The 21,483-nt window shown below is 39.6% G+C and overlaps 1 protein-coding gene across 20 annotated transcripts in view; it reads left to right on the forward strand.

The window, feature by feature from the left end:
• Positions 1-21,483, forward strand: part of casz1 (castor zinc finger 1) — a 234,777-nt gene that overhangs the window by 196,051 nt on the left and 17,243 nt on the right. For 19 of the 20 annotated variants that reach the window (XM_051097448.1, XM_051097449.1, XM_051097441.1 and 16 more), the window contains 7 exons: positions 3,310-3,879; positions 10,263-11,127; positions 12,010-12,075; positions 15,100-15,190; positions 17,791-17,955; positions 19,279-19,451; positions 19,532-20,394. In XM_051097448.1, the coding sequence (XP_050953405.1) occupies positions 3,310-3,879; positions 10,263-11,127; positions 12,010-12,075; positions 15,100-15,190; positions 17,791-17,955; positions 19,279-19,451; positions 19,532-20,394 (2,793 nt within the window). Of the gene's footprint in view, positions 1-2,628; positions 2,706-3,309; positions 3,880-10,262; positions 11,128-12,009; positions 12,076-15,099; positions 15,191-17,790; positions 17,956-19,278; positions 19,452-19,531; positions 20,395-21,483 lie in introns of those variants that run through there. The other variant, XM_051097455.1, reaches the window with a different exon arrangement.

Raw genomic sequence — 21,483 nt, forward strand, 5'->3', positions numbered from 1 at the left:
TAGACAAAGATGTCTTTCAAGTGCACAGCCTTATTTTTTTTTTTTTTGCAAAAGTGCTAAGGGCTTTTTTTTTTTTTTTTTTTTTTTTTTTTTTTAATAGAATATATATTATATTCATTAATATAATTTTTAATCATGTTTAATATGCATGATTCAGTTTAGAAATAATTGTTTTCTTATAGAATTTTTCCTGGTAATTTTTATTTATTATTTTTTTTACTTTATAAATGGTAAATAAATATAATTAATTATTAATTAAATATAATGGTATATAAATATAATAGTAAGTGTGTATATGGGTCAAAGACAAAGGGTTTAAGCATAAAAAGTGTAATACTGCTTTAAATTGTTGTTTTCTGTTTAATTTAATTGCATTTTTGTTTATTCTTTTTTAGCAAAAAACAAATATCATACATTTTTTTCCTAATTTACAGAAGACACCCACTAAAATGTCATTCAGTGTAACAGTCGTCAGCCATATTTACTACAAAAATCAATTTATGACAAATTACTTTCACCCCAAATACTAATTAGTTGTAATTCTACATTTTTTAAATTGTCAGTAAGAATTTTTTCCTCATTTAAAACCCAGTAAAATTTAATATGCTCCCTTATTCTTTTATATATTTTAATATGTACAAGTCAGAATAAGCATGGTGTTTAAAATATTACATAAATATTGTTACACTGAATGACAATGTAACATTATTCCAACCAAATTTTGATATTTTATTCTCCAAAAACTTATTTGAAACCTTAAAAGTAAACACTTTACTTGCATTTAATGTGCTTTCTATGAACATAAAATCAGTTTTGTAAATTTCTTTTGATGTGGACATTTTAACATCTTTGACCCATATATATATATATATTAGTGCTGTGCAATGATTAATTGCGATTAATTGCAATCAAAATAAGTTTTTGTTTACATAATATATGAGTACTGTGTATATTTACATGCATATATTTTTAAATATATAATTAATATTATATATAACATTTTTTCTGTTATATATCCATGCATTTGTATGTATTTATATGTAAATAATAAATATACACAGTACACACACATATATTTTGTCTTTTATTTTGGATGCAATTAATCGTTGCAAAGCACTTTTATATATAATTTATATAATTTTTTTGTTTTTAATTAAAAATGTTACAGCAATTTGTATATCTTTGAATTGAATTGCATGCATTTTACAGTTCCTGATAAAATTACCGGCTGACAAGTAGTTGCATTTTCTCACAAAAGCAAATTTTTATTTGCATTTGCCACATGGCAAGTGCTAATTTTAGATGCTGGGTGTTGACCATGGGTGTTTAGAAAAAAACACACATAAATTGTGGGTAATGGAACGAGATCGCTTCTCAGGGGTCATTTCCTACAAGGAAAAGCGAGATTGCAATGCAAAGGAAATCACTAGTTAAAGCGTGAAATACTGAGCAGGGTAAACAGTGAATGACCTTTTCTGTTACGCCCAAATGACCTCAATCTTCCTTTGGAGGTGTTCTGAAAAAATACTTCAGAATTTATGTTTCCACTTCCTAATAGTTTTTGCAGCTGATATTTTTTTTCCTTTTTTGGGTTCAAAATTGCCGTCCTCAACTGGGTGACCTCCTCAACCCGGTCCTTGCAATTGTCTAAAGTAAAAATGAGCACATCTGAGGCATTTAGATGCATGCGGTGCAGCGCGGAGCGTGCATAATTCCTCAGCTCATTGTTTCAGAGAGGAAGTGTTGAGTGTAAATACAGTAACTGAGAAAGCATGTGCCGGGGGCCACAGGGTGCACGGCACATCTAGTATTTAACAGGCTAACCCCGAGTCCCTTCAAAACCTCATTATGTCAAGAAAAAAAAAAAAAAATTGATTTCAATTTTGCACAGTTTTTAAAATCACGAACAATGTGGTGTTTTCTTGCTAAAGCATCCATTCGAACCAAAGCAGCTTTTGTATTGACAGCTTCATGGGATGTTTAGAAATAGCTCATCTCAACGCAGCGTCTAACTACCAGCTAAAGCGTTCCACAGACCGTTATACGTCCCGCAGGTTTCCCATTCTTTATTTACTGCATGATAAACATCTAACGTTACGAGCGGGCTCGATTTTAAGCCTGGAAAACCTATTAAAAGTGAACTTTGCTAAATCTTTGCATCAGATTTGGGTGACTTAGCAGTGAGAGAATTCTGCCCTTAAAAAGGCATCTCTGGATATGGACGGACCCAGAACAGCTGCAGGGGGGAGTTGACACTGGGATAGATATTATAGATAGCACATTGGGGTGAAATAGCAAATGACCAGGCCCATGCGGAATCTTCACATGCAGATTTCCATAGAAATATTGGAACGTTGAACCGTGGAAATCGGAAACTGGAAATGCTCTCGGTGTGCGGCAGCCAGGTAATATGGAGTGAGTCTATTGCGAACCCAAACTGTGTGTGAATGATCAGTATGTTCTCAGCTGTCTGTATTCAAGCGGGATGCACAGGAAGTGTGTACATCAGACTGGCGTATGTCTCTCAAACCACTCTTTTGATGTTTAAAATGTCGACTGAAATGAGAATAGCTGTTTATGTGGTAAAGAAAAACTGTTAGTGTGGTGGTCCTCTGCACTGTATAAGCAGGTTTAGAGGTCTGACGGCGAATTTGAGTGACAGTTGTAAAGACCAAAGCAGGGTGAGCGAAAGGAGGTGATGTGAGGTAAGGGAATGTTAGCTACTTTTTCCTCTCTGTGTTTGTCTCTTTTATGCTTTCTGTCTCGTTCTTTCTACTTCCAGATGCACTTTCTGTGCTCTGTCAGAGTTAAGGCTCACATTGGCAGGACGCTGGGCCTCTTTAGGTGAAGACAGTCTTCAGTGTCAGGCTGTTTCTATTCTGCTGTCATGTTCAGGATTAAATCTCACTGTAGCGGTGGCTTGACACACCGTTGGGGGTCTGATTGCAATCTAGTTTTTCTTCTCGGTTTGTAGGAAGAGATATTTCTCTCGTTCCTTTTCTCACCTTCTCTCATAAAGTAGGTGTGAATGACATCTGCGACTTACAGACAAGCATGTGACTTTTTCTTTATAATTCTCTATTGTTGCAGAAAAGGAGTGCCGGTGTGTATCTAAGAGTAACGGCAAACAAAAACTTAAATGCACTTAGTTAAAATGCACTTAGTTAAACAGGTTTGTGGTTTTTAGCGAAAGGCATTGTGGTTGGCTTGAAGAATGATGCAACCGTTATCAATGACTAAGTCTTTAACTTCTATAAATCTTGTTTTTAACCACTAAAAAGTTCTTTCTTTCTTATTTTTTGTCAACAGCTGAGAGGAGTTTATGCACTGAAAAGACCTCAGGAAAATCCACGATGGCCGCCAAAAGGAAAGGTGGCCTAAAACTGAATGCGATCTGTGCCAAGCTTAGCAAGCAGGTGGTGTACGACGGCAGTTCTCAGAATGCAGAGGGAGACTCAGATTTAGTGGACAACAGCGAGCGGGGCAGCTTGCACTACGATGAGGGCGACAGGCCTGAAAGCGACTTCCCAGAGGGCCTGACCCTGGGCCAGAGCCTTGAGGAGGACCAGAAACGGCGCGAGGCCATCGAAAAGTGGGTGAACGGCGAGTACGCTGACGATCCGCAGTCCTTAGAGGGGGGCGAGCACAGGGTACTCAAACCCAACAATGGAGACGATTGTCCCCCTGAAGGCGTGTACATGGTACAGCCCAAAGGCTGCAGCGATGAAGAAGACAACGCAGAAGAAGCAGAGACCATGCCCGGCTCCCACGAGGGCAGTTATCACGAGGACAGGGACTCGGAGGGCAGCCCGCACAAGGACGACAGCTACCAGCCCACCACTGAAGCCCCCCCTCGCCAAGCTTCCTTCTCCTCACCAGGTATCACCTCTTTCTTGTAGGATGATGTCATTAGTATGCATAGGTATTTGTACGTTACATTTGAGAGTTTTGTATGTTTGTGTACAATATCAACATTTCAAACTGTAGACATACAAATCCAAATTGTCAAAACAAATATTTGCAAAAATGTATGAAGGACTCTTGATAAATAAGTTCAATACTTCCAATCTCATTCTGGGATGAAAAGACTTTTACCTGAGAAATTCTTAATAAAAAAAAAAAAATAAAATAAAATATAAAAAAAATAAAAAATAAAAAAAATAAAATAAATCCAACCTTTTAATTCCATTGATTTATTATTCTATGGCCTGGTTTCACAGACAGGGTTTAAACCAAGCCAGGGTTATACCAATTAGGACATTTAAGTAATTTTATAAACTTACCTTACACTGTAAAAAAAAAAAAAAAAAAAAAAAAAAAAAAAAAAAAAATGTGGCTTTAACTTAAAATAATTTGTTACCTGGCTGCCTTAAAAATGTAAGTTTAGTCAACACAAAAATCTAAGATGTCACAACTTAACATTTCAAGTTGACTAAATTTATTTGAGTTGACTAAACTTAAAATTTGAAGGCAGCCAGGTAACAAATTATTTTAAGTTGACACAACAATTTCACAAAAGTTCAACAATTTTTTTTTTTTTACAGTGTAGAAAAAAAGCATTACTGGTGTGCATCTTGAGATAAAACAGTGGCACTGATATATTTTAAGATCAGTCTTCTTTCAGCTGAAATAGCTCAGGCTTACATTTTAGCCTAGGACCAGGCTTAAGCTTTCATCTGTAAAACCAGGGGGTACGAATCTCCAAATGTTTACGTTTTAGATGATGTTCATTTGGTGCAGTTGAGCGTGTGAAAAAACATGTTGATTCACACTTGATGTACAGTACAAATACCTACGAATACTATTAAGATCACATTGTTCGGTATTTTTTTCTGTGTGTAGCCAAAACAAAGTGCATAAGCAAGATAAAATCTCTCCTCAAAGGCTTGCTGGCTCAGTTTTCACAGGTCTTACTTTACCTGTGTGCTTTGCAAGCATAATTACAGTGACAGTTTGACAGGGCCACAGCCACACAAGTGCACTTCTTGGAAAAGAGAAATCTATAGTTATAACATGAAAGAGTGGCTGTTGCCATTTGCAAACACATAGAAACAGTCTGCATTGGGAAAAACGGGAACTAAAAGAAGAAATTAATTTTTAGAAGAGGCTTATAAGAGACTGCCGCGTATGTGTGTAGGAGCCGAGGGGCCAAGAGTGTTGGCAGGCCGGCTAAGCTTCATATTACACCCAGGATTACACTCTGACTCTTTGATTTTCTATAAGCTCACAAAACGTAGCTACCACCCGGACCCAATTACATAGTAGACCTTCTCTGCCAAGACTCCAGGTCTCTGTCAGTTCAGGAGATTAAATCCTAGAGATTCAGAGAAATAAAGTCTCGAGTGAAGCGAAAGCCCCGACGAGTGGACCTTCAGAAAGCAGTGTTGAAATAAACAAAGACTGCGCTTACTTCTGTATTTGCAATACAATCATCAAGATAACGCGAGGCATGCATTGCCATCTTTCACAAAGTGATAACAAGCGAGCAAAATCTGCAGAAACTGACACAATCTCCACATTAAAACCTCTGTGAACTTTCACCTATGACTATCTCAGGAAGACTGCAGTACTCAAAAGGTACATCAGAAACTATGCTAGATAACAACAGGAGATAAGAGATATCACTTTGTTTAAAAGCTGTTTCTTTTCTCAGATAGCTACCGAAATCAGGTTAAGCTGGTGCTTTTTTTTGTTAAATGCTTTCTTCTTTCAGTTTTTCTTCTGCTTCATGTTTTTTTTTTTTTTTTTTTTTTCATTCTTACGGTATAAGCACCTATATGCTTGTGGCCTCCATTGCAGAAGTAGGGCCAAGAGCTTCTCAGAAAATCGAGTATTTTCCGGCAAACATGAGTGCTTTGTGGTTTTAATCAGTCATTTTGTGTTTATTTCATGGTCATAAAGAAAGCTGTGTGTAAATATGTGTTTGTGTTGTACACCTTTGCTTTCATTGGGCCCCGGCTGCTTCTGCATCTCAAAATGAAGAAAAAGCGTTTGAAGACTGCAGTGAGCAGACATTAGTCACCACTCTTGTCTTGAGTTGTTTTTCCCTCCTCTCTCTCTTTGTTGATTGTAACTAGGGCATCTATACTGCCATGTTACTGAGCGGCTCACAATTAAAATATTTTTTCTTCCCTCGTGCTGCTGTCTTTCAAAGGCTGATGCGGAGCGCACATAATTATGCATATAAACATAGTGGCTTAATTATCTCTCACAACATCAGTGACAATGTAATTAACAAACATCGCAAGATCAATGAGAGAAACTGCGACCTTCAAAACATTTAACTCCTCACATCAGGGGACTGAGCAGAATCCCTATCAGCATAAAATCACAGAATGCCTTTCCCATAGCAGTCAAATGCATGCCATGCTTTTCAACCACTCTAGGCAATAGATCATATAAAAATATTAGATATATTAAATAATGTTTTTTTACTCATATATTTTTGAAGTATATAAATGACATCATATTTTTACTTATATTTATATAGAGAGAGAGAGAGTTTGCAATATTCTAGTAACATTTGATTACATTTTAAAATTCTAATAATTCTAAAATCCTTGGAATTAGACACTAACACCGCTCAAGTTTCTCTTCAAACTCAGCTTTTATGAACAACACATAGATCACACCTTTTTTTTCCATTCAGCTGAAAGTGAAACAGACCAAACAAGATGTTTGTTAAAATTTACAATTTAGCTTCATTAGCTAGCCAGCTAGCTGGATTAAGCTACCTTTAGTTTTGCCAACAGAAGCTAATATCATCCACTGTTAAAATATTTTTATTTTAACAATAATATTTAACAAAATAAGTGGTTTCTCGATATCACAGCAAATTTGATGTGATTTTTCTGAATATGGAGGTGTGTTTTTGATATGGAAGCTCGTTTCTGCTACTGAATTAAAAAAATATAAAAAAGGTAATTGTGACTTTTTATCTCACAATTCTATAAAGTCACAGTTGTGAGTTATAAAGTCAGTATCGTGTGATATAAACTCGCAATTGCGAGAAAAAACTCAACGAAACTAAATTTGCAATTCTGAGAAATATAGTCAGAACTGCAAGCTATAAACTCACAATTTCTGACTTTTTCTTCTCAGAATTGCGAGCTTGTCTCGCAATTGACTTTTTTCTTAGAACTACAAGTTTATTTCCTGCATTGTGACTTTCTTCTCAGAATTGTGACTCTGCAACAATCGCAATTCTGATTTTATAACGTGCAATTGTGAGTCTCATAATTCTATGAAAAAAAGTCAGAAGTGCAAGAAAAAAGTGGATATAAATTTGCAGGATATAAATTTGGAATTGCAAGAATAAAAGTCAAAATTGTGAGATACAAACTCAGAATTACAAAACTTGCAATTCAGACTTTATTTCTCTAAATTGCAAGTTATAAAGTCAGAATCTCAAGATATAAACTCAAACAATGCAAATAAACAATTGCAAGAAATCAGTTGCGGGTTTATATCTCACAATTCTGACTTTATAACTGGCAATTTTGAGTTTATATCTTACAATTCTGAGAAAAAAGTCAGAGTTGCAAAATGTAAACTCGCAATTGCAAGAAAAAAGTCTGAATTGTGAGATAAAAACTTGCAAATGCCTTTTTTTATTTTTATTAAGGGGCAGAAACGGGCTTCCATATTTTAACAAATCTACAGCTTTCAAATTATAAACGGTTGAGTTGAGTCTAAAACCGAACAAGTTTATTTAAAAACTCGTTTGAGAGCCCAGCTTTGACTGTGTTGTCAGTGGACCCTTGATAAGTCCATATATATAGATCCTTACATGTACATCCTTATCATCACCCCCTCTGGAGCGCATGAAGACAGAATCAGCCTGCTTCTGATGGCCATGTTTGGTGAGCAGAAAGGAGATATAATGCCCATTTGTTATCACACCACGAAGGGAAAAATGTACCTTAATTGCCTCAAACGTAGACAAGGGCTTTGTCACAGGCTGGAATTTGCCAGTATGAAGTGGCGAGATTAGGAGCACTTCTTTTTGTACTCTCCAGTGACATGAGGAAGAGAGAGAGAGTGCTGGGAGTTCAGCCAGGCAAATCGTACCTTTCCCCCAAAGCCATGGCTTTCCAACCACATGCACATGACATCATTTGGAGCGTGTGAGATAAGGATGAGGGGGGAAAACTCATTTACATGCTGTTTTAAAAGGTTATCTCCTCTTAGGTCCTGGCATAATGTGTGCAGTTTAAGTCCAATCATTCTCCTGACACTGATAGTCTATTAAACGCATACAGAGCCGCCCACTGGCATGTTAGACTTCTCATCCTGTCTACTGTTACCACCTGCTACTACTGTTGCCACAGCTATTACTTTTCCTCTGTGTAGTACAACCAACATCTCTTCTAATACCAACAGATTGAAAGACGGTTCTCTCAAAAATCTTAAAGAGAAAATTCACCCCAAAATTGGCATCTACTCACCTGGTTTTTCTTTTTCCATTGAACATAAAATAAATTTACTAAATAACTTTGAGTTGAACAACACAAGTTGCTAATTTTGGGTGAACTACCTCTTTAAATGGTATAGTGGCTGCATATCATACAGATGACTTTTGACACTAATAATAATGCTAATGATAGACCGATAACACTCAGAGACAGGAGGGGGATTTCTGTCAGAAAATGAAGGGAGTTTCCCAACTGTTTGAAAAAAGGTACAGATGGAATATGTCCAATTACCCAAAGCAGGAGTGTCTTTGATTGCTGCCCTTGGAAAATGTTCAGGGACGGAGATTAAAGAGCCGGTCCTGACTTTAAAGCTGTGTAAAAATCACATGATCTGACAAAACCCCTCTAAGCAGTCATGACCTATACAGAAATACAGTCACTGGATGCCAAATTTATTACTGAAGCCTTGCTCTGCCAAACTGAAGTTCTGGAGATTCGTACAGTAGCACTAAATATCCTTCAGTAAGTAATAATAGCTCATTATTTTTACAGTTAGTGTTTTTTTTTTTTTTTGTGGCTGATTCAGCAGTGATTAAATTGAGGATAATTAACAATAAATGAGTGTACTTTGTCAAAATGTAGTCAAAATAGCAGGCACTTTCACGAATCCAGTGTACTTTGGTGCATATTGACTTTTTAAAGCATAAGAGGCACAAATCTCATCTGGCTATAGCTTTCAATGCATTTTCTGAATATTTTATATGTATGTTTAAATATATTATATGCAATACACTTATCTACAATACAAATACATAACTAATTAATTTTATTGTATGCTGTGCAGAGAGTCGCATCAAGCAGTTATACCTTTATATATACCTTTCGCAACTAGAGAACTTTTCAGTTCCTTTTTAGTACCCTATTTGGTGAGCATGACAGTAATACTCCAAGGCAGCAATGAACTGAGAAAATGAGTAGATGTGGAGACCTGTAAGGACTGTCATGAAGCTCTAATCTTTAAGCTTGAGACGAAATGATGTGCTCAAACACCGTAGGAGCTGCTAAAATGATGCATGGCAAAGCGTAGGGAGTTTCCTCTCAAATACCTGATACATTTCTCTTAAATTTTTCATGCTCTTTCGATCTCCCGGATCACCTTTCATACTGATGTAGCACGGCTAGGACTAGCCCCAATGCAGCAATGGAAATTTGGGGATTATTTTACATGCTGAGAAGGAGATGTGAAAAGCACGGGCGAGAGACCGATTTAGCAATAACACAGAAATATGAGACCAAAGCTGAAATATTTTAGTATTAATTACCATGGCCGTGGCTAATGTTACCTCTAACCGTCTCATTTGCCCAGCAATGAAAAAGGCAATCAAATAAATGGAAAAAAGGTCTGGTGGAGGGCAGGGGTCCTGGCAGGGTGGAGAGGGAGTTTATCTGACACCTCTGTGAAGTTGTCATTTGGAGCCGTGTGCTTGTACTGGGGTAGCTCTCTTGACAGACAAACTGAGACAAGATGAGATTTTTTGCATTCATCTGCTGTGGTAAACACTATATCAGAGCCAAGAACTAAGTGCACTGGTGCCAGAGGGGTTTGTGTCCCTTTCTCGCTCACACACATGCACAAACAGACTCTGAAAGAGCAGTAATTTGGCCTTTATAAGGGCTGGTTAAGCAGCAGGGGAAGCTTTCAGCCTAAATTGTCTCCTTTTGCCTGACTATCTGACCTCCCTCCAGACCTATATGAAAGTTAATGGTTCAGAGTTAATTTCTAATTGTCTTATTGGGCCTTGCTATTTTATTTTTGTTAAATAACATACTTTTTTGTATTCCGTACAGGAGAGGCCTCCGCACTACGTGATTACGCCGCCAACACCATGAATGAGTTCTTACACATGTTCGGCTATGATGACCAGCAGGTTCGGGATGAGCTGGCCAAGAAGATCAGCTTTGAGAAACTGAAAGCAGCTACCTCAGATCCCTCCTCCCTGAGCAGCGAGGAGGCCACCCGTCGAGCTCGCTTCTCCAAGTATGAGGAGTACATCCGCAAGCTGAAGGCCGGGGAGACCCTGCCCTGGCCTGTGCACACCAAGCCCGAAGAGCTCAATTCCAAAATTGAGAAGAGCGCTCCCCTCATCCAGCCGGCCCTCGCGGGGTCAGAGGGTCAGATATTTCCACCCGGAATGGACCACAAACAAAACCCGCTTAACCCACCCCCAGCCAACCCCTCACACATCCAGAACCTGGCCTCCCGTGCGTCCAAGTACGACTACTTCATCCAGAAGCTGAAGATGGGTGAGAGTCTCAGACAGCAGAACGGCAATTCCTACAAGCGGCCCTCCAAGTACGACTTGGAGAACGTCAAGTTCCTGCACCTCTTTAAACCCGGAGAGGGCAACCCTGACATGGGCGGCGCCATCGCTTTTAAGACCGGCAAGGTCGGCAGGCCGTCAAAGTACGATATTCGAAACATCCAGAAGCTCGTCCCCGGGAAGGTTGATCCTCCGATGATGCCTAGCGTTCTCCCAGCTACGGCAGGTACCCCAGGAACTCCAGTCATCAATACAGCTGCTCCCGCTGGGGTCGTGGGACCTCCCGGGTTGCCCGTAGACCAGGCGGGCCACCTCGGCTTTAACACTGACTACATGAAGTCCAGCTTCTCCAAGACTGACTCCATTACTACTGGAACCGTCTCCTCAGTCAAGTAAGGCAATCTCTGAAAATTGTACTGTTTAGACAAAAAATTGACAGGAAAATCAACAAGACCCCTGTTGGCTTTAAAGTCAGATTACAAGTTTGTAGGGCCTTGGTTGGCACTCTTTCTATGAGTTTTCTCGACCTTGTCAATGGTTCAGGTTGGCAAGAACCTAAAGGCTGTTCTCCAGCAGTCCCTGGGCGGTCCAGCAATGTGGCCATGTGCAAGCACACACACATACAGTGATTTGTTGTCAAAACCACCCCTAAAGAGACAGATTAACCCCAGGTCATCCCCTGCTGGAGCTGCTCACATTTTCAGTCCTGAGTTAGTGCTGCTGAACCGCTGCCACCTTGTATACAAAATGCTTCACGCAGAGTATAATGTGTTACATTATGAATTCCTCCTTTTAAGTGCTTATTCAATGAAGGTGGGATGCTAAGTCAAATGCTGCCACCAAACCCAGACTTCCAAGTAACTGGTAAATCGATGAGAATTGGATGTTCTAAAAGCCATAGTCATCCCTCATACAAGGACCAATCAAACAAAATAAAATGCACACAGCCATTTTCTGGCTTTCTGACACTCGGCACACACCCTCATCTTTGCATTTGTGCTCTCTCCAAAAACACACATAAATAATTTATGCATTCAAAAACATTTTTTTTTCCCTCTGTGCTTTCATTGTTGGGAGGCCATGCATCAAAGCGCGCATATATACCTCCCTGATTCATTCCCAAACCAAATCGCTACTCCATCGAAGAAAATGTATATTGATAGCCCAAACTTTGAAATGGCTCATAAGTAAATACTGCGTCAGTTTGTTTTTATTACTGATGGAATGCATACCATTAATCCTTTTCTCTTTTTTTTTTCTCTATGCTATGATAGGAATGGCCTTCCTCCCGAGAAACCTGCCACAGAGGACGTCAACGTGTACCAGAAATATATCGCCAGGTATGCAAATCCTCACCCTCACAAAACTTCACGACAACATTCTTTAATCGAGGACATATTTTACGCTTTAATAAAGTAGGACGTAGATTTGCGAAAATACACTTTCTGTGCGGACGATAAATTACGCGTAAGCACGCCAGGTTTATGGACTAAGGAAAATTAATTGAATTAAAGGCTGGAAAGTGAGTAATTTTTTTCCCCCCAGTGTCAGTTTCCCTGCCAGCGCTGAAGCCGAACTCCGTAAAATCTTGAGCAAACAGCATGAAATGTTTGTGAAAACATGGGACACATTAGACTGCCCTGCGTGTGCCTGTGTGTCATCGGGCATGACTGCACAGATAGTTGAGACTTTCATTTCTAATATCTGCACTTCAAATGAAGATACTGAATCAACTAAATGACAGGCACTCGCGACCGCAGACAAAGCACGGAGATAGATGCCGCGCACTCCAATATCGGCTTCTGTTTCCTTTTGTCGCGCCAGTAGAAAGGTGATTATCATTTGTTTATTTATTCTAGCCTTAAAGAGAGAAAAAGGCGCGTTTCAAAAGGCAAAGTGGCTTTGGCGTTAATGATTACTCTCCCAAGCCGTAACATGAAGGCCACAAATCAAAGCCCTGGCACTAACAGACACACACACATCCTTGTGCACACACAAAAACCCTCCTTGGACTGATTACATTTTGCAAGAAGATTTAATTAAGGAATTTTTAATGAGGCTTCTGCTGGCACTGCCAAGAACTGTTTTGATATTTGCACTGCATAATGCATAAAATTTGTCTAAACATCTCGGCAGTTGATGCGCGGGGAGGCAGTAGATAAGCCCAGATACAGTTTCAATTTCCGTGTTGGGAAAAAAAGAAAGGAAAGAGAGGAGGGGAAAAAAGAAAAATGAGGACTCATAAAAAGGGCAAATGCAGCCTGGTGTATTGGGGGGTTGTTGAAGGATCGGGGGGTGGGGGGGGGAGGAATCATCCACGCTAATGAGAGAACAGTCGTGCTAAAAAGCAGCTTTGTAAACTTGTCTACACCCACCTTCCCCCCACAAAAGGGGAAAAAGTTCTTTATCTCCTCGCGCTGCCGCGTTTTGATGTTTAAAGAGCTTCCCTGGTAGTGTTTAGTCACTGTTTTCCCTCCTAAATGCTTTTATGTACCCACCATTGCGCCAAACTTTGATCGGCGTGTCTCTATTGTAACGGGAGATGTGCGGCAATCTCTGTATCGTGGCGATATTAATATTTAATCCGCCGCTGAATAGCAGCGTGGCCCATTAGCCCCCTGACGCGGCAAGTGGGAATTGTCCAGAGGCAAAGTGATACAGCCGGGGTGGGCTGCCATCCCAGGGGGCTTCTGTGTACACAGGACCGGGAATGTTTGAGTGCGACGCAGAGGGGCTGCTAATGGTGGGCGAGTTGAGCACGTGCATCTGTGCTGGTGCGATTGTGTGATATACCATACTGTAGCCTGTGCTGCAATCTCTGTCGTAAAGGAGTAGCTCACCCCTGTTTATTCATCTTCATGTTCATTCAAAACCTTAGTTGGAAGATAAAATTAAAACATTTTAAAGATTATACTTTCTTTGCATGAGAAACAGATAGTGTCATTCATGATTTCTCCTTTCAGCCAGCTTTTGACTACTGTGACCAGATCAGTGAGTCATTAAGTTGAACTCAAAAACCAGATCAGTTCGGTTTGTGAGCAAATCATTCATTTTAGCTCAAGCGATTCATTAAAAACAATCCAACTCAAATGAATGATTCATTCACAGACCTGATACTACTTCTGTCATGAACTCTCATGAATGCAGCTTAAATTTTAATACACCTGTCATAAAACTTTGATTTGGCTTCAGAAGATATGGAATATGGTACTTTTATGATACTTTTATGGAGCTTGAACTCTCTAGCACTCATTGACTCTAATTGCATTGAAAAGAAAACGCCAATGAATTCCTTTTCTTGTTGTGTTCCACGAAGGTAAAAATATCAAAAGGGTTTGGATTGAAATGTAGGTGAGTAAACAATTATTTTTGGGTGAACTGATCCTTTAAGAAGTGAACGAAACCACCTTAAGCGCCTGCCACCTCCCCAGTCCTTCAGAACACCACCCACGTTTAGCAGGTAGTGGATTCGCCATTCAATTAGCTTAATGAACTCAGTAAAGTGATTTGTAAAAGCAGTCTAGGGATAATCCAGGCAGTAGGGGGAAAAAAATTACTTAGCTTTTTCTCTACTTCAGCAGATGGTGCTCTTGGCAGCGGCGGTGCGAATGTTTATTTGTGTGTTTTGAGCTGTAATTGGAGGTTTTTAACAGTCATCATCGTCAGGGTTATAATCAGCCTGTAAACACTCAGGAAATGTGCCTCTTTAAAGCGCCGCCAATCCGCGGAAGACCGGGCGAGTCAGTCGGCGAGAGTGAAGAGGAGGAAGCCGCGCAGAGACACACTCAAACCTTTCTATTAGGCCTAACCTTTCCCTGATTAAAGCATAGGCTGTTAACCTGGAGAGCCGAGCACTGATTTGGCAGGGCTTAAAGCACGAGCAAATGAGTGAATTATGTCGGGGGTTACAGTTTAATAAGAGTCTACCTACTGCCTTTGAAGGCAATGGAACTAATTTGGTGGAGATTGCTGTGGCTGGAGAGTGAATTGCAATCGTATGGTCGAGGAAGCGTAGGCCTGTTTTCTCTATGTGTTTATAGTTCCTGGTAATGACTCTGAGCTCCGTGAAGATGACTCTGTCAGTGTTAGGGCATCTATCAAGCGGAGATAAAAGGCTAAATTGCCCTTTCAAGATCAGCCCCCACATTGTTAGAGGTTTCGTATATGGAATAGAAATAGTCAAATGCTACTCCGTTTCAGTGAACGCAGATTTTTCCCTCTTTAAAAACTGATCGCTTTATCTCACTTGCTGTTTCTCAAATCGTGTTTATCTTCGTGCTCAATATGATAATAATGTTTGCATTCAGAATGCTCGGCCAAAACACTAACAATGACACAAATCTGATATTTCTGTCTGATTGTAGGTTCTCCGGGAGCCAACACTGTGGCCATGTGCACTGTGCTTACCAGTACAGAGAGCATTATCACTGCATGGACCCTGAATGTAACTATCAGGTGAGTTGACTTTTTTCCTCCTTTTTGATGATAAATGAGATTATGTCAGCTGGTCATTTTTGCATACTTCGACGCACCCAAACATTCATCCCTCACGGCTTAAAACCCAAGCACCAGGCTTCTGTAAGGACAACCTCATAATGCCGAGAGTGTTTAAAAGCTCACCTTCACTCTTTCCCCATCACTTCCTGACAGGAGAGAAAGATAACTGTTAGAGGAAATGATTGAAGCGTGCCAGGGTACACACAAGGAAACAGCCAAACAAAACCTTACGGACAAGCCTTTTATCTTGGCACCGTACTGGATTAACAGGTTTAGATAGATGAGGGCTATTTCTCAAAACTCAATCAGACCTTCCTTTTTTTTTTTCCTCTTTTTCATGGTTAATGGTAAATACTTTCAAAAGATGCCTCCTTTTTTTTTCTAAGGACATCTGCTAATACTCTTGGGCCACTCATAATCCCCTTTCACATTATTAATCTGATCCATGTCCCCAGAGTTGTCATGTTCAGCACAGCAAAATCAGCATTAAGCAGATCAGAACACAGACAGCAGCGGCTCACGCGCATATGGTGGAAAAGAGCAGGCAAAGACGGGCGCATTTGTCGAAGACATCAAAATCCACCCGCAACGAGAGCCGCTCAGTCTTTTCTTTATCAAGTCCTCTCTAGTCATAATCTCCCACTTCATTTTTAATCATCTGATTACATTTTTCATTATAAACATCCAGGAATCCTGCTGAAGACAACAGGGCAGCTGTTGCATCTAAAAGAGACTTATTTAGCCCAGCAGGCTGCCTCTTGTTATTCAAGAACAATTCCTCAAACTGTAAGAAGAGTCGGCTGAAAAGTCCCTTTGAAGCTGTCCGTTTTGGGGACTTGCGTTGGTTAAGAATTCATTGACGGCATTGTACATGCACCTCATTTTCTGGTTAAGGTCGATATTCTGGATAAGCTGTGAAGTTTGTTTTAGTGTTTGTAAAATGTTAGCGCCCAAATCTTGCTATTCAATGATTTTAATATAAGCCAAAATTCTGATTAATACAGGTGCTAGTAAGTCATGAATAATGTTGCTTTAGATAAGTGTCTGCGAATGCGGAAATTATGTATTCATATTCATAACTTTGGCGTAATCTAGTTACTGCCTTTACGTGTCACTTACACAATCAGAATATGACCGGAATATTTCCGTGCATGTAAAGGCGTCAGTGAAACTTGGCAGTTTAGTAATGACAGACAGGAGGCTGTGCGCACCCTAGCAGAAAGGTGAGGCTCCGATGAACTTGTTTTTGGAATTGATAAGTCATTAAAATGTTACATGACACAGTGCTGGAATATTATCCTGCGGTTGCCAGCCTTTGCTCCACTTCATACCGGCCCTGCCTCTCCTTTCATGGCCATCCTGCAATGCGATGGGAATCCTAAAATAAATGTCCGCACGACCGTGTGGCCGCTCCGCTAAGTACAGAAGCCCAACTGATACAATTTCCTGCTGTTTTCCACAGTTCCGCTCAGTGTGGCCGGATCCAGATCAGTATCTCTTTTTATTTGTTTGTCGACATCCCAAATACCTGTCATCACCGTTTGTCGGACATCGGCTCATATATCAAATACAGCTCTGTTCTTTTGAAACAGGATTGGAAATGTAACACTATATATAGCCAAGATTTAAGTATTTATCTTTGTGTATTTATATATCTTTATTTATTTTTTATTTGCCTGTAAGATAAGCTTCCTAGATGGGCAATGAGGTTTTGTGGATGTTTCTGTCATATTTTTTTTTCTCCTGTTGCTCATTTATGTAGAAAATATGGATTTACGTTGGAAGAGGCTCATTGATTTCAGCTACTCTTGTTTCAGTTCCTGTAATATTAGCTCAAGCCCAATTACTGCAGATTTGGTTGCCCTGATCTCTCAAGAGTGAGGTTTTTCCCCCCACATCGCTTGTTTTTTTTTTTCCTCCGTGGTGTAGGAGATTTTAATTTTGAGGAGGGGCATTTTAGCATATTTCCTCATTATTATTGTCTAACCCTGCACAAAACTGTGCTTTAATACTTTAATTAAAAATGGAATCGTATCTCAGACGGGAATTAAAAGAGAAACATTTTTTGGTTGCTTTGTTTGTTTGTTTGTTGTCTTTTCCCCGTGCACGTTCCAAAACCATCTGCATGGAACATGATTTTTCAGAAGCGGAGAATATCGCAACTGTGATCTCGCATGTCAAGTGATCCATCTTAATTAGAAATGGTGAAATAAAGCGTAATAAACAGTCTAGCTCGGGAACCTTTCTAAGGAGGTGAGCCTGGAAAATGCTATAATGTCATATCTGAGTCATAATGCTAAGTGTTAAGAGAGTCTGTAGGGCAAACTCCAAATGAAATACACCCTTCAAAGTATTCATTGCGAGTAGAGTACAGTGAATACACCTTATACCTGCTGCTAGGACCGCTAGCATTATGCAGCGTTCACCCACCTGGCTGCAATCTGCCGCAATGCTCTGCAGCTGTTGCATGAGTAATAAAATAACTCATTGCTGGTTTCCTTCAGAACCTACACAGCACCTCCCCCACCTTACTAACTCTGTGTATCTGTTGTTTACAGAGATTCACTAGTAAGCAGGATGTGATAAGGCATTATAACATGCATAAGAAGAGAGACAACTCCCTGCAGCACGGATTCATGCGCTTCAGCCCTTTGGATGACTGCAGTGTGTATTACCACGGCTGCCATCTCAACGGCAAGAGTACCCACTACCACTGCATGCAGGTAAACCACAGCAAAAACCCATAGTTTGCAAAAAAAAAAAAAAAAATGCACATTCACCCTTATACAGACACATGCAAATAGAACTTTCCCCTACCTGTACAGGATACGAGATATAAATATTACAGTGACAAAATAACTAAAAGCTACTTTGCATGCAAAATGAAAGCATTTTTTACTGATGAGACTAAAGTTGTCAGAATAAATGAAATAAAAATGAAAAGGATGAAAGGGTGTGCCCCTCCTCTCCCGTTGCCCCCTTTTCTCCCTCACTCCTTAATTGGCATGGACAAAATTCTGCGAGTTGTTTATATCAACTCGACATTTTTCATCTTTTAGTACCAAGTGGCGAGTTAAAGATTATTTCCCACCAGATCTGTTTAATCCTATACATCTGCTTACTTTCAAGGTGTCACTTTCGAGACAAGCATTTTTTTCACCGCAGGCAACAGTGGCTTGGGACTTAAGATATATTCTCCTTTTTTTTTTTTTTTGAAGCCTTCCTAACGGCGTAATTGTTATTAGACATTTCAGCTCTTGTTTTAACAGCAGTGAGAACAGGCAGATGTTGGCACCCGTTCTCCTGATTTACGGAGAAAAAACAGAGTGGCATTTTTTTCATTGTTTGACTGAATATGGCCAAGTTGCCCTGTTTGCACGGGTGAAAAGTGCCAGAGATGATATACAATTGCTGCTTTTAATTCAAACATTAGTTCACGTTCGTCTGCTGCCCAGAGTGCTGCTGTTGAGTAACAGAGCCTTTCAAACCGAACTAAGTGACAGTCTCCCTGAACAACCCCCCTGACTCTTCTCCTAAAGCAGAGACCTCTAATATAGACTTAAAACCTTAAATGGAAGAAGGTTTCAACCACACGCTACCTCACCATGCTGCTTTTGCATGCCACATATTGCAAATCACAAAAAAATACTCCTGTCTTTTATCTCTTTGAAGCTGTTTTCATGAAACGCACACCTGTTTTTTCGGGTAAAGGGTTTGCTTTTCATATTTTATGAGTTGTTGTCTCAAGAGTACATTTTTAACAAAGCTCAGATCTTGAGAAAATGTTTCCTGTTCATTTTTTTAGGTCACCTGTTTCTTTGCTCCCCACATTGAGTTCATCGCCAAACTGAGCTATTTTTGTGTCACATCTCGAGTTGTTGTTTTCATGTCCCTGCAGACTACAAGAGCTCAAGCACCAAGCCACTGTTTCATACTGAGCATTTTTCATCCAGTGCAACAAACTGAAACTCACACATGGTGTTTATTTCCAAGCCGTGCACACGCTTTGTCTCATGAAAGCACTTTTTTCATTTCCTTTCTGTCAGGTGGGCTGCAACAAGGTGTACACGAGCACCTCTGATGTCATGACTCATGAGAACTTCCATAAGAAAAACGCACAGCTGATCAACGATGGCTTCCAGAGGTTCCGGGCCACTGAGGATTGTGGGACGGTCGGGTGCCAGTTCTACGGGCAGAAGACCACCCACTTCCACTGCAGGTACGATGGCCGCCCAAGCTCAATTTAATGCGTGCTAACTAGCATTTCAGAGTTTAATCCTTCACCTTTCCACCTCTCAGGCGTCCAGGCTGTACCTTCACCTTCAAGAACAAGTGTGACATCGAGAAGCACAAGAGCTATCACATCAAAGACGACGCTTACGCCAAGGACGGCTTCAAGAAGTTTTACAAATACGAGGAGTGCAAGTACGAAGGCTGCGTCTACAGCAAGGCCACCAACCATTTTCACTGCATACGCCAAGGCTGCGGCTTCACCTTTACCTCCACCAGCCAGATGACCTCACATAAGCGCAAACACGAGCGCCGCCACATTCGCTCCTCGGGCGTGCTGGGCCTCAGTTCCTCCTTCCTGTTGCCCAAAGAGGAGCAGGAAGAGTCCAGCAATGATGACCTCATGGACTACTCAGCTATTAGCAGCAAGAACTCCAGCTTAAGTGCTTCTCCAACGACCCAGCAGTCCTCTACCGTACCACACATGTTGCCCACTCCCACCACCACCATGTCCTCCAGCCACAGCGTCAAGCCCACCGCTGCTCTGCCTCCGGCCAGCCGCATTTCCACCCTGCTATCCCAGGCTTTGCCCAGCAATGTGCCCATGGCCCTGGCACTTTCCAACAGCGCGCTGGCAGGTGCTTCCAACCCCTTCTTCCCCCTCATTCCCAGAATGCCCATGCCGCTTACGCCCTCTACCGCCGGTCTGATCTCCGCAGCCACCTCTGGAGGTCACTCCATGCCCAGTGATTCTCTACCCCAGACCTCCACCCCAACAGGGGACCCAGCCGCTGCTACTGTAGCTTCCACTCCGACTTCTTTTGCTGCATCATCTATTATGGAGAAGATGTCGGCCAGCAAAGGCCTGATATCGCCCATGATGGCTCGACTGGCAGCCGCTGCTCTGAAGCCCTCCAGTAACCCAGATGCAGGTTTGTTAATGTCATATTATTCGCTTGTAAGATACATATTGTTTAGATCAGTGTTTCTTAGCTAGTGAGTTACACACAGTAATTGTAACATTTATTTTTTGGAATATTAATTTAAATATTATTAATCTATATTAAATATTAAAATAATAGCTATCAATAATTATTAAAATATTAATTTTAGTTTAAATTCTTGTCAATATTGATAAACCGATAATTAACCCATAAATTACTGATTTTACAGCATTATAATGCTCACAGCATTATAATGTACATGGGTTGAACACAGTAATTTTTATATTTATATGATACAATTTTTTATGACATATTAAAATAATTACATTTAATAATGATAAAAATATTCGTTTAATTTTTTGTCATTATCGATAAACCGATAATTAACCGATAAATTACTGATTTTATAATCATAGTTGATATTATGACCAATAAATGGCAGATATTAATATTGTATTTTATTTTTGAATACATGACTAAAAGCTAAAATATTAAATGCTACAATTTACGCCTTACAGCATTATAATGTACATGGGTTGTACACAGTAATTTTAATATTTATACGATGAAATTTCAATAAATATTAGTCAAATATATTAAACATTAAAATAACTACATTTAATAATGATTAAAATATTATTTTCGTTTAAATTCTGTTCAATATCGATAAACCGATAATAACCGATAAATGGCTGATTTTATGATCATAGTTGATATTATGACCGATAAATGGCAGATATTAATATTGTATTTTATTTTTAAATGCATGACTAACAACTAAAACTTTGAATGCTACAATATAAGCCTTACAGCATTATAATGTACATGGGTTGTACACAGTAATTTTAATATTTATATGATACAATTTCAATAAATATTAGTCAGTTATTTTAAATATTAAAATAATTACATTTAATAATGATTAAAATATTAATATTAGTTTAAATTCTGTTCAATACCTCACAGCATTATAATGTACATATGTTGTACATAGTAACCTTAATATTTATATGGTACAATTTCATTGCAGTCATTCATTTTAATATTAAAATCATTAATAATAACTAAAATATCATT

This window comes from Labeo rohita, chromosome 23 (genome assembly GCF_022985175.1).
Source record: "Labeo rohita strain BAU-BD-2019 chromosome 23, IGBB_LRoh.1.0, whole genome shotgun sequence".
Lineage (NCBI taxonomy): Eukaryota > Metazoa > Chordata > Actinopteri > Cypriniformes > Cyprinidae > Labeo > Labeo rohita.